The 14227-nt window shown below is 47.1% G+C and overlaps 1 protein-coding gene across 2 annotated transcripts in view; it reads right to left on the bottom strand.

Moving 5' to 3' along the window:
* The window catches only part of ZSWIM8 (zinc finger SWIM-type containing 8), a 177517-nt gene extending 164236 nt beyond the window's left edge, over positions 1-13281 (bottom strand). Inside the window, exon 1 of one of the 2 annotated variants that reach the window (XM_075348847.1) lies at positions 12088-13281. In XM_075348847.1, the coding sequence (XP_075204962.1) occupies positions 12088-12265 (178 nt within the window). In that variant the 5' untranslated portion in view covers positions 12266-13281. The remainder of the gene's footprint in view (positions 1-12087) is intronic. The other variant, XM_075348846.1, reaches the window with a different exon arrangement.
* Between the last annotated feature and the right edge of the window lie 946 nt (positions 13282-14227).

Raw genomic sequence — 14227 nt, 5'->3', positions numbered from 1 at the left:
TGAAAAAAGAGAAAAAAAAGGAAAACATATAATTTAGGAATTAATAAAGAAAATATTTATATATTTCATGAAATTATAGCGGTTTTATAATATTTAATGTTAAAATAGCAATAAAATCAAAATTTTCTTTAAATTCATTGTCGGACTGTGTGTGTGTAAAGTGACATATTATTCCATTATTTTAATGTCAGAAAAGCATGCGTTTTTGAAGTCCAAAACGCATGTTTTCAGCACATAAAAAGCAGGTAAAACGCAGGAAATTTGAACTTTCTTGGTTTTTGCCATTTTTCATAGACTTCAATGTTAGCAAAACGCAGCCCAAAATGGCAAAAACAATTGACATGCTGCTTCTTTGAACGCATGTTTTTTGCCACAAAATATGCAAATTAAACGCAGCGTGTTCAAACGCAAAGTGCGGTCTGAAAATCACCATTTTCCATTGACTTTGCTGTAAAATCAAAACGCATGCCTTTTGGCATGAAAAAGGTGCATCTCAAAACGCACCTAAAAAGCACCAAAAACGCAGGTGGAAACGCAAAGTGCGGTCTTAGCCTAAGAGTGCAATAGCAGGTTATGGGGGAGCGAGTGCTGAGCAGTTGTGTGGACTGTAAGCTGAAGCGGATTGTGTACATAGTCCTCAGTTGACATAATTTGGATATGTCATCACTTCTTAGGCTAAGTTCACATTTCCGTTGATTTGTATCAGTCACATGCGTCGCTTGACGCATGTGACTGATGCGCTGTTCAACGCTGTACAACGGATGACAAAGAACAGAATTCTTTGTCGGATTCCGTTGTGTGCGGGGGGCGGAGTTCGGGGGGGAGGGGAGGAGCCGAGCGGGGCCGTGGCACTGAGGACGTCAGTGCCGCAGTGACTGCAGGACAGGTGAGTGTGTGTGAGTGTGTGTGTGTATACACATGCTGAATGCGGGAGGGGGCGGAGCCGAGCGGGGGGCGGGGCCAGGCGCTGAGGATGTCAGTGGAAGTGCTGCGGTCTGCATGGCTGGGGACAGGTGAGTGTATCTGTGAGTGAGTGTGTGTATGTGCATGTATGTATGTATGTATGTGTGTGTGTGCACATGCAAAGTGCGGGAGGGGGCGGAGCCGAGCGGGGGGCGGGGCCAGGCGCTGAGGATGTCAGTAGAAGTGCTGCGGTCTGCATGGCTGGGGACAGGTGAGTGTATGTGTGAGTGAGTGTGTGTATGTGCATGTATGTATGTATGTGCATGTATGTATGTATGTGTGTGCACATGCAAAGTGCGGGAGGGGGCGGAGCCGAGCAGGGGGCGGGGCCAGACGAGGGTGTCAGTGGCAGTGCTTGTCTGCATGGCTGGGGACAGGTGTGTGTGTGTGTGTGTGTGTGTACATACATGTGCGGAGTGCGGGAGGGGGCGGGGCCGAGCGGGGAAGTGTCGGCCTCCCTGCACACGTAACCAGCCTAAATATCGGGTAACAGCAAAGCACCCGATGTTTACCTTGGTTACGGGCCTACACCGCTTAGCGCTGGCTCCTTGCACCGTAACCAGGGTAAATATCGGGTAACCAACCAAAGCTGGTGACGTGTGCAGGGAGCCAGAGAGCATGCGCAGCGAAATCCGACGGATCTCGCTGCTCAAAAAACGTTACATGCTGCGTTCCTCCCGCCCGGCGGTCAGTCGTTCCACGACTGATCAGTCGGGCGGAGGGTGCAACGCAGCATCATCAGTCACAATCCGCTGCTCATACAAGTCTATGGGAGCAGCGGAATCCGCTAAACGGATTCCGCTGTTTACAAGAGCAGCGGATTGTGACTGATACATTTTAGCGGAAATGTGAACTTAGCCTTAGGAGGACACAAACCTCTTGAATAAACATGTAATGAAATCACCTGTCGGTAAAGTAGCAGAAAAACTCACTATACTAATGCAAACAATGGAGTAACCACATACAAAGCACCAGGACAGTTCTCTAACACTATAGACCGTTTACAATAGCGACAGCAAATATACATTTTATTTTAGTGTTAACAAGATGACTTTAATTCTCTATCCGGCTCTTTCATGTAATATGTGAATGACAAGCACTGAGGCAGCCGTCTGTACTCGTTACCGGCCATTCGGTCACCTATGGCTCTCTTAGGGTATGTGCGCACTAGGCGTTTTTTTCACGCTGCGTTTTTATGTGCGTTTTTGTCTAAAAAACGCACCCGCGGCTAAAAAACGCGGCAAAAACGCATGCGTTTTTGCCGCGATTTGGTGCGTTTTTTGCTGCGTTTTTGCTCACTGCGTTTTTAATCAGTGCACAATGCCATTAAAGATTGTTGATGAAAAAAAAAAAAAAAAAAAAAGGTCTGATGTCATTTCCTTCTTCAAAATGTTCATTGTATGCAGGAGAGCAGACAGCTGCAGAACTAGTGTATGCAGGAGAGCAGACAGCAGCTGCAGAACTACAAGTCTCAGCATCCTCCATTCACTAGTGTATGCAGGAGAGCAGACAGCAGCTGCAGAACTACAAGTCTCAGCATCCTCCATTCACTAGTGTATGCAGGAGAGCAGACAGCAGCTGCAGAACTACAAGTCTCAGCATCCTCCATTCACTAGTGTATGCAGGAGAGCAGACAGCAGCTGCAGAACTACAAGTCTCAGCATCCTCCATTCACTAGTGTATGCAGGAGAGCAGACAGCAGCTGCAGAACTACAAGTCTCAGCATCCTCCATTCACTAGTGTATGCAGGAGAGCAGACAGCAGCTGCAGAACTACAAGTCTCAGCATCCTCCATTCACTAGTGTATGCAGGAGAGCAGACAGCAGCTGCAGAACTACAAGTCTCAGCATCCTCCATTCACTAGTGTATGCAGGAGAGCAGACAGCAGCTGCAGAACTACAAGTCTCAGCATCCTCTATTCACTAGTGTATGCAGGAGAGCAGACAGCAGCTGCAGAACTACAAGTCTCAGCATCCTCCATTCACTAGTGTATGCAGGAGAGCAGACAGCAGCTGCAGAACTACAAGTCTCAGCATCCTCCATTCACTAGTGTATGCAGGAGAGCAGACAGCAGCTGCAGAACTACAAGTCTCAGCATCCTCCATTCACTAGTGTATGCAGGAGAGCAGACAGCAGCTGCAGAACTACAAGGCTCAGCATCCTCCATTCACTAGTGTATGCAGGAGAGCAGACAGCAGCTGCAGAACTACAAGGCTCAGCATCCTCCATCCAGGACTGTATGCAGTTTTTTGCCCAAAAAGAAAAAAAAAATGACATGGGCTTCGCCATATTTTTGTATGCTAGCCGGGTACAGCAGGCAGGTACGGGCTGCCCCCAACCCCCAGCTGCCTATTTGTACCCGGCTGGGAACCAAAAATATAGAGAAGCACTTTTTTTTAATTATTTCATGAAATAATTAAAAAAAAAAAATGACGTGAGCTTCGCCTAATTTTTGAGTCCAGCCGGGTACAACTAGGCAGCTGGGGATTGGAATCCACAGTGCAGGGTGCCCATGCTTTCTGGGCACCCCCACTGCGAATTGCAGTCCGCAGCCACCCCAGAAAATGGCGCTTTCATAGAAGCGCCATCTTCTGGCGCTGTATCCAACTCTTCCAGCTGCCCTGAAGCCGGGTGGCTAGCCGGGTAATAATGGAGTTAGGGCTAGCTGTATATTATCAGCTGGCCCTAAGCCCGAAATTCATGGTGTCACGCCAATATTAGACATGACCACCATGAATTTCTAGTACAGATAAAAAAAACCACAACACACAGAAAAATATTTTTATTAGAAATAAAACACAACACAATTAGTGACTCCATCTTTATTGAAATAAACCCCCCTCCGCAGTAATCCTGGGTCAGGGTCCCGCGCCGTCCAATCAGGATCCAATATCATCTGATCGGTTTGCTGGAAGGCATACCGATCAGATGATCTGTCAGGTTCAAGGATGTGAATCACATGACACATCAGCTGATTGTATAAAAGCCGATTATACAATCAGCTGATGCATCAGTAGAAAAAAAAAAAAAAATAAATAATACTCACTTATGTGCTGTGGTGATTACCGGCAGCTCCTGGAGCGATCGATTGGACAGGAGTCTGATCCTATACGATCGCTGCCGGAGCTGCCGGTAATCAGCTGATGAAGTCCCCTGACGGCAGGATCAGCTGATAGCCGGCCGGGCGCGAAAAAGCCGGCGAGACTACGATCAGCTGATGCGTCAGGTGACTGCATCAGGTGATCCACCGCCAGGTCCTGCAAGCAAGGTCCTGCCCCGGGGAGACTGCACACAGCCAGAGCGGCGGTACCGGGAGGAGCTGGGAGCGGGCATGGCACCAGGACCCTGCGGACAGGTGAGTATATATGACATTTTTTTTTTTTCTACTGTTCACTTTGATTTTCGCCGCTACCTCCACCTCCCGCCCAGACATGGCGCCGCACGGAGCTGACATGCACAGGACGGGAGGTGGAAGCAGCGGTGACGGTACCGGGAGGATTCCTGCTTCTGTGTTTACCAACAGAAGGAATCCTCTTCCTGTACACGTCACTGTAGTACCCACCCCTTGCGTTTATAGCTGCGTTTTTAGTCATAGAAACGCGGCTATATGCATTTTTCATTGCGTTTTTAACATCTCATTGAATTCAATGGGTGAAAAACGCAGTGAAAAACGCAGAAATAATTGACATGCTGCGTTTTTGTGGTCACCACAAAAACGCAGCTAAAAAAAAACGCTGTGTGCGGACAGCACTTATGAAAACCCATTGACATTGCTGGGGAAGCAATGTCACTGCGTTTTCAGCACAAAAACGCGGTAAAAAACGCCGCTAAAAACGCCTAGTGCGCACAAGGCCTAACACCCCACTTGGACCTATGCACAGGGCGAGACATTCCCTCCAATATTCCTACTATACGTAGCTGGCTCCTGGCATATTATACAGCTGCAGAGATCTACAGTGCCTACAAGTAGTATTCAACCCCCTGCAGATTTAGCAGGATTACACATTCGGAATTAACTTGGCATTGTGGCATTTGGACTGTAGATCAGCCTGGAAGTGTGAAATGCACTGCAGCAAAAAAGAATTGTTTCGTTTTTTTGGGTTTTTTTTTTTAAATTGTGAAAAGTTTATTCAGAGGGTCATTTATTATTCAACCCCTCAAACCACCAGAATTCTGTTTGGTTCCCCTAAAGCATTAAGAAGTATTTCAGGCACAAAGAACAATGAGCTTCACATGTTTGGATTAATTATCTATTTTTCCAGCCTTTTCTGACTAATTAAGACCCTCCCCAAACTTGTGAACAGCACTCATACATGGTCAACATGGGAAAGACAAAGGAGCATTCCAAGGCCATCAGAGACAAGATCGTGGAGGGTCACAAGGCTGGCAAGGGGTACAAAACCCTTTCCAAGGAGTTGGGCCTACCTGTCTCCACTGTTGGGAGCATCATCCGGAAGTGGAAGGCTTATGGAACTATGGTTAGCCTTCCACGGCCTGGACAGCCTTTGAAAGTTTCCACCCGTGCCGAGGCCAGGCTTGTCCGAAGAGTCAAGGCTAACCCAAGGACAACAAAGAAGGAGCTCCGGGAAGATCTCATGGCAGTGGGGACATTGGTTTCAGTCAATACCATAAGTAACGTACTCCACCGCAATGGTCTCCGTTCCAGACGAGCCCGTAAGGTACCTTTACTTTCAAAGCGTCATGTCAAGGCTCGTCTACAGTTTGCTCATGATCACTTGGAGGACTGAGACAGACTGGTTCAAGGTTCTCTGGTCTGATGAGACCAAGATCGAGATCTTTGGTGCCAACCACACACGTGACGTTTGGAGACTGGATGGCACTGCATACGACCCAAAGAATACCATCCCTACAGTCAGGGAATCATGAATGGATAAGAAAGTCGGGTTTAACACTGCGCTAAAACCATGAAGCCAAATGATGTGATGAATTATTTGCTATATTTTCTTTATTTAGGCCAAGTCTACGCGTTTCAAAGGCATGTCCGCCTTCTTCATCAGGACAAAGGAAAAAACAGCATGATCTTTTTTCCTTTGTCCTGATGAAGAAGGCGGACATGCCTTTGAAACGCGTAGACTTGGCCTAAATAAAGAAAATATAGCAAAGAATTCATCACATCGTTTGGCTTCATGGTTTTAGCGCAGTGTTAAACCCGACTTTCTTATCCATTCATGATTCCCTGTTGCATTATCGGGGCTGCTGCTTGACCATTTTCTGCATACATAGGAGTTGTGCCTGTCACAACTTCCATAGGTGAGCACCTGTTTTCATTTTCTAAGCCTGCATTGTTTGCCAGATAAGACCCTATGTGCGCTTTTCTCTCCACAGCATTTTGATCCCTACAGTCAAGCATGGTGGTGGCAGCATCATGCTGTGGGGCTGTTTCTCAGCCAAGGGGCCTGGCCATCTGGTCCGCATCCATGGGAAGATGGATAGCACGGCCTACCTGGAGATTTTGGCCAAGAACCTCCGCTCCTCCATCAAGGATCTTAAGATGGGTCGTCATTTCATCTTCCAACAAGACAACGACCCAAAGCACACAGCCAAGAAAACCAAGGCCTGGTTCAAGAGGGAAAAAATCAAGGTGTTGCAGTGGCCTAGTCAGTCTCCTGACCTTAACCCAATTGAAAACTTGTGGAAGGAGCTCAAGATTAAAGTCCACATGAGACACCCAAAGAACCTAGATAACTTGGAGAAGATCTGCATGGAGGAGTGGGCCAAGATAACTCCAGAGACCTGTGCCGGCCTGATCAGGTCTTATAAAAGACGATTATTAGCTGTAATTGCAAACAAGGGTTATTCCACAAAATATTAAACCTAGGGGTTGAATAATAATTGACCCACGCTTTTATGTTGAAAATTTAACTGAGCAACATAACTTGTTGGTTTGTAAGATTTACAGTTAGGTCCAGAAATATTTGGACAGTGACACAATTTTCGCGAGTTGGGCTCTGCATGCCACCACATTGGATTTGAAATGAAATCTCTACAACAGAATTCAAGTGCAGATTGTAACGTTTAATTTGAAGGTTTGAACAAAAATATCTGATAGAAATTGTAGGAATTGTACACATTTCTTTACAAACACTCCACATTTTAGGAGGTCAAAAGTAATTGGACAAATAAACCAAACCCAAAAAAAAATAAAAATTTATTTTCAATATTTTGTTGGGAATCCTTTGGAGGCAATCACTGCCTTAAGTCTGGAACCCATGGACATCACCAAACACTGGGTTTCCTCCTTCTTAATGCTTTGCCAGGCCTTTACAGCCGCAGCCTTCAGGTCTTGCTTGTTTGTGGGTCTTTCCGTCTTCAGTCTGGATTTGAGCAAGTGAAATGCATGCTCAATTGGGTTAAGATCTGGTGATTGACTTGGCCATTGCAGAATGTTCCACTTTTTTGCACTCATGAACTCCTGGGTAGCTTTGGCTGTATGCTTGGGGTCATTGTCCATCTGTACTATGAAGCGCCGTCCGATCAACTTTGCGGAATTTGGCTGAATCTGGGCTGAAAGTATATCCCGGTACACTTCAGAATTCATCCGGCTACTCTTGTCTGCTGTTATGTCATCAATAAACACAAGTGACCCAGTGCCATTGAAAGCCATGCATGCCCATGCCATCACGTTGCCTCCACCATGTTTTACAGAGGATGTGGTGTGCCTTGGATCATGTGCCGTTCCCTTTCTTCTCCAAACTTTTTTCTTCCCATCATTCTGGTACAGGTTGATCTTGGTCTCATCTGTCCATAGAATACTTTTCCAGAACTGAGCTGGCTTCATGAGGTGTTTTTCAGCAAATGTAACTCTGGCCTGTCTATTTTTGGAATTGATGAATGGTTTGCATCTAGATGTGAACCCTTTGTATTTACTTTCATGGAGTCTTCTCTTTACTGTTGACTTAGAGACAGATACACCTACTTCACTGAGAGTGTTCTGGACTTCAGTTGATGTTGTGAACGGGTTCTTCTTCACCAAAGAAAGTATGCGGCGATCATCCACCACTGTTGTCATCCGTGGACGCCCAGGCCTTTTTGAGTTCCCAAGCTCACCAGTCAATTCCTTTTTTCTCAGAATGTACCCGACTGTTGATTTTGCTACTCCAAGCATGTCTGCTATCTCTCTGATGGATTTTTTCTTTTTTTCAGCCTCAGGATGTTCTGCTTCACCTCAATTGAGAGTTCCTTAGACCGCATGTTGTCTGGTCACAGCAACAGCTTCCAAATGCAAAACCACACACCTGTAATCAACCCCAGACCTTTTAACTACTTCATTGATTACAGGTTAACGAGGGAGACGCCTTCAGAGTTAATTGCAGCCCTTAGAGTCCCTTGTCCAATTACTTTTGGTCCCTTGAAAAAGAGGAGGCTATGCATTACAGAGCTATGATTCCTAAACCCTTTCTCCGATTTGGATGTGAAAACTCTCATATTGCAGCTGGGAGTGTGCACGGTCAGCCCATATTATATATATAATTGTATTTCTGAACATGTTTTTGTAAACAGCTAAAATAACAAAACTTGTGTCACTGTCCAAATATTTCTGGACCTAACTGTATGCATCTGTTAATAAATCCTGCTCTTGTTTGAAGTTTGCAGGCTCTAACGTATTTGCATCTTATCAAACCTGCTAAATCTGCAGGGGGTTGAAGACTACTTGTAGGCACTGTATATACAAGACATTTTTGTGTTTGCCATCTTTGTGGTTTGCAGTGTTTCAGCAAAACTGTGGAACAAGGTTGTGTGTGAATGAGGCCTTATGGGCATTTTATAAAAACCCAAGTGTAATGTGACGAGGGCTTAGTGTGATATCCAGTCACCTAGAACTAGTGAAGCAGACGACCACGACCGCTGCCTCCAGGGCCGGCTGCTATAGCCACACATGGTTTACATTTACACTTTCTATACGCTCATTTTACTGGCAAAACAGACAAGAGTCATAGTGCACTGAGTAAAAAAAAGGCATGGAGGAAGGGAGCAATATTTTGGAGCGTTTTCATGAGATTTCTTGCCAAGTAACTAATCCAGATTGTTTATTTCCAAGGCGTACCAATTGCAGTGTATTGTACTGCCAAAAAAAAGAAATGAAATTGAACGCAGCGCACAGCAAGGCTCTCCATGAAGGGAGGGAAATCCTGGGGAGTTTAAGGAGAGAGGTCACCTGGGGATAGACCTCCTCTCCACACCATGGACTCGGGCCTAGCAGCTCCATCAGGCTGGAAGGTTCTTACTCAGATTTTTGTCAGGTTTGCAAATGTAAAAAACTTTGGAACAGACAAAACAGGTGGAAAACCAGGGTGTTAGTTCCTGCACTCATTCCACACTAGCATGTTAGCACGTTCACAGGGGCATGCTGTTATGCTATTCACTGCCCATTGCCCAGTGTCATCAGGGGAGGCGTGCGTACCTCTGTTAGTTGTCATCGCTTCAGGACGCCAGGCTTAGGGTCAGTGCCCATGATCAGAATGCCCCGCACTTCCGATCATGCACACTAGACCTCTCTGAAGCCGAGACACGTACAACCAGCTTCATACTGTGCATGACCGGAAGTGACGGGCATTCTGATCATAAGTGCACTGACCCTAAAGCGGGCTTTACACGCTACGATATATCTAACGAGATGTCGGTGGGGTCACGTCGTAAGTGACGCACATCCGGCATAGTTAGTGATATCGTAGCGTGTGACAGCTATGAACGAGCAGAAATACTCACCTTCTCGTTCATCGTTGACACGTCGCTCATTTTGTAAAAATCGAACGTCCTGTTGTTCATTGTTCCCGAGGCAGCACACATCACTCCGTGTGACACCCCGGGAACGATGAACACAGCTTACCTGTGTCCCGCCAGCAATGCTGAAGGAAGGAGGTGGGCCGGATGTCTACGTCCCGCTCATCTCCGCCCCTCCGCTTCTATTGGGCGGCCGCTGTGTGACGTCGCTGTGACGCCGAACGTCCCTCCCCTTCAGGAAAAGGATGTTCGCCGCCCACAGCGAGGTCGTTTGGAAGGTAAGTACGTGTGACGGGGGGTTACAGCATTGTGCGACACAGGCAACAAATTGCCCGTGCCGCACAAACAATGGGGGCGGGTGCGATCGCACAACATATTGAAACGTGTAAATCAGGCTTAAGTCCAGCATTCTGAAGCCGTGACAATGGACACAGGTATACGTGTCACCCCTGATGACACTGGGCAATGAATAGCATGTTAGTACACCCCTGTGGGTATGCTAATATGCTAAGGAGAAATGAGCGCAGGAACTAACACCCTTGTGACTAGTCCCTGGCCTCATTAGCATATCATAAACGATCTTTAGAAATACTTTGTCTAAAGATCCCTTTATCTATGCTACTAGATACAGGGACTGTAAGTCAGGGATTAGCAATATCCACCAAGAACTGCTCACAGTTCTAGGTGCATATTGGACCTGACAGGTTCCCTTTAACTTTATGTGGTTTCAGGAAAAAACACACATACATAGCCAAAATGGTCAGCACCGACCCTATCGCTAATAAGCTTGTGCACAAGTCATTGTGAAGCGTGGTGAGCAAGGGGTCAGGGAGGGACATCAGCGACAGAATGATGGATCCTGTTATCAGTTGTGTATAGAGGTGACACCTATTATTGTAATCCTGCCTCTGGTGATAAAGAGCCTGCTGAAAACACTTCTTAAAAAGATAGGAAGCACATAAATAAGCGCGAGTGGCGAGAGTGAAAAATCGCAATTGCATTTTGCTTTTAATAAAGAACATGATATATAAAAAAAAGGTGTTTTTTTTCCTCTAAATACTTGTAACACAAATGTCATTTTCTGATGATGCTTCCCTTCAACCTTAGATATACACTATTAACTATTCCACTTCAGCTTTCAATACACGCAGCAAGGATCTATAGACATGTCCACGCTAAAACAAGATGTCAACATTTCATGATCTTCAACAACCATTACACCTAAAACTAGGCGATATCAGAGAATGCCTCTGATAAATTTCTACTGTATCGGGATCACAGCACTGTATATAACGGGATAGGAAATTATTCTATCAAGTCCTCTGAAAATGCAACATCTACAAGATTATCGTTTTTAGTGAGAAATGGAGCCTGGCTTTCATATTTTACGTGTCTAAAAGGCAGAACATAAAGGTCAATCAGGCTGAGGGGCCCAGTTTCACCTCCAAAACCCCAAGAATTGTGCATTATGATGAGCTATTGGACTGAAAAGGCGCCTATATTGTTCTTGCACTGGGACTCTCATCTGTCCATGTCCGCCAGGGCTACCGATGCCAGGAATAAGAGCCTCTTAGTGGGCAGGATCTGCTCTGCCCATCATTGTGCACATTCATCTCAATGGGAATTGACTTTGCATTTATAATTGGCGGAATCCAGATGTGGACACTATAATCCATCCAGCGGATACCAGTGAAATATCCAATATGCCCACTGTAAAGCTGGGCAGTTGTAAGCAATTTACCTCCACAGCTTCTTCTCTAGTACATTTCCAGATGGCACAAAGTTCTTACAATATGTACAAAGAAACAGAAAGCACACATTTCTAGCACCTTGGCAAAAGAATGGACCAGAAACCTTTTGGATTGGCATGGAAAGTTAAAGTAGTTGTCCACCTTTGGAAACAAAATTATTTTTGCAGTGGGGCTTCATTAATCATTTTCCACATTTGGCTTTTACAGACACTTTGTTTCTCTACATATTCAACTTGGATGTAGTCTGTGGTCATAACACAACCAGCTGAAAGGAACACCGGAGAACACGGGAAAAGGTTACAAACACTGTAAAGTGAAGACGGTCTCAGAAGACTCACTGACAGCTTCTCTAACTCCTTCTGCCGTCAGCAACAGACACTGCAACTCAGAGGATGGGGAAGCCAAATGGTACAAAATGTGTTATTAAACACAATTACAAAACTGATTTATAGCCTCAATTATATACAATTAATTAAAACACTGTTTCCAAAAGGCGGACAACCGTTCACAAAAGCCAAAAGAATACCTAACTAATGAAAATGATGGGGGATAGAGAAGCATATATAGTGTATAGTACAGTATGGGCAATGTGCGGTGACAGCCAACAAGAGGAATAATAAGACTAAGATACCTTTCATTTTGACGGTGGGGGAGTTGGGTCCGGCCGACTGTTTGCGCCATCCTCTCCAATTCTGGCAGAGACTTTCCGCCTCCGAGATAAAAGAACATAAAGAGTCTTCCTCGAAGCGATCCGAGTCCTCAAAAGAAAACCTCTCGCCGTCCTCCCACTCAGCGAACATGAGTTCCATCGCATCCAATGGTCGGGACCGACGAGGTCTTCTGGACGCAACAACAAACGCTCGTAAAAAGTATAGATACAAATAAATTGTCCGGCCGTCCTGTGAGGGACTGGGGGAACGGTCCTTTAAGACGAAATAGATATTCTCTTATAAAAATGCAGGCGGCTGTATCTTACATCGTCTTGGAGGCTTGGTTGGCTCTTGTGCTTTTCTTCATCCCCGACCTTCCCCTGTAGACAAACACCGGGCTCAATCTACTCAGCGGACGTATAAATCTACCGAGATCACCTAAAGCACACAGCGTTCTCCGGTCACCGGACTGACGACGAGCCTACAGGCCACCCCGCGGACCGCCCCGACACAGCCCATGGCCATATGCACAACGCCAGCTCCAACCTCCCAAACAATATTTACAGTCAGAAAATGGCAACAAAGCGACAACTTGTCTCCTGGCCCCAAAAATGGCCACTTTACATCTTGGACTTATTGCTTGGTCTCCCCAGGTCAGGAGCTGTCACAGGAGCTGCTGTCACTGGCGCTGTCGGTCCCCCTGGGCAGCTGCTGTCACTGTCGGTCCCCCTGGGCAGCCGCTGTCACTGTCGGTCCCTCTGGGCAGCTGCTGTCACTGGCTCTGGGGTAGCTGCCTGCGTCCTCTCTTTGTTCTCCGTCTCCTTTGTTTCCTGTCTGTGGTGTAAATGGCCGGGGAGCGGCGGCGGCCGGGCCCGGAGGACGGTGTCAGGGCACCGGAGGGGATTTATCAGCTCCGCTGCCTGAACAAAAGCCCCCCTACTGCTCAGCCCTGTGCTGGGGACACTGCCCCCGTGTGGCCGGGAGAGATCTGCGGCGGCGCCTCCCGTCCTTTGTCTCCGTGCACCTTGTGGTACCGCGCTCGTCAGAGGCGTCCTCCATCCAGTTCCCAGTCCTCCCCCGCCAGCCTCCCTGCCCGCCTGCCTGCTCGCCTGCCAGCCTCGGCTTCCTCTCCCCGGCACTACCTGGGGACAGCTCGATCAGCTGATCCCGGTTTCCGCCCTGCTGCTTCCGGCTTCCTTCACCACAGAGAGCCGGTGCGAGGAGACACGGAGGACGGGAAGCGGCAGTCTGGACTGGGCGCTGTACTCTATGGTGTCAGGAGGACTCGCTCATTGTCTCTTCACGCTGTACAGGGTCTATGTCCTCTCCACACTGTAGAGGTTCTATGTCCTCCCTCTTCACGCTGTGCAGGGTCTATGTCCTCCCTCTTCACACTGTACAGGGTCTATGTCCTCCCTCTTCACACTGTACAGGGTCTATGTCCTCCCTCTTCACACTGTACAGGGTCTATGTCCTCCCTCTTCACGCTGTACAGGGTCTATGTCCTGTCTTCACACTGTAGAGGTTCTATGTCCTCTCTTCACACTGTAGAGGTTCTATGTCCTCTCTTCACACTGTACGGGTCTATATCCTCCCTCGTCACACTGTACGGGTCTATATCCTCCCTCTTCACGCTGTACAGGGTCTATGTCCTCTCTCTTCAGGCTGTTCAGGGTCTATGTCCTCCCTCTTCACACTGTACAGGGTCTATGTCCTCCCTCTTCACGCTGTACAGGGTCTATGTCCTCTCTCTTCAGGCTGTTCAGGGTCTATGTCCTCCCTCTTCACGCTGTACAGGGTCTATGTCCTCTCTTCACACTGTACGGGTCTATATCCTCCCTCTTCACGCTGTACAGGGTCTATGTCCTCTCTTCACACTGTAGAGGTTCTATGTCTTCTCTTCACACTGTACGGGTCTATATCCTCCCTCTTCACGCTGTACAGGGTCTATGTCCTCTCCACACTGTAGAGGTTCTATGTCCTCCCTCTTCACACTGTACAGGGTCTATGTCCTCCCTCTTCACACTGTACAGGGTCTATGTCCTCTCTTCACACTGTAGAGGTTCTATGTCCTCCCTCTTCACGCTGTGCAGGGTCTATGTCCTCCCTCTTCACACTGTA

This window comes from Anomaloglossus baeobatrachus, chromosome 5 (assembly GCF_048569485.1).
Source record: "Anomaloglossus baeobatrachus isolate aAnoBae1 chromosome 5, aAnoBae1.hap1, whole genome shotgun sequence".
Taxonomy (NCBI): domain Eukaryota; kingdom Metazoa; phylum Chordata; class Amphibia; order Anura; family Aromobatidae; genus Anomaloglossus; species Anomaloglossus baeobatrachus.
The sequence above is the reverse complement of the archived record's forward strand: the minus strand, read 5'-3'. Positions and strand labels throughout refer to the sequence as shown.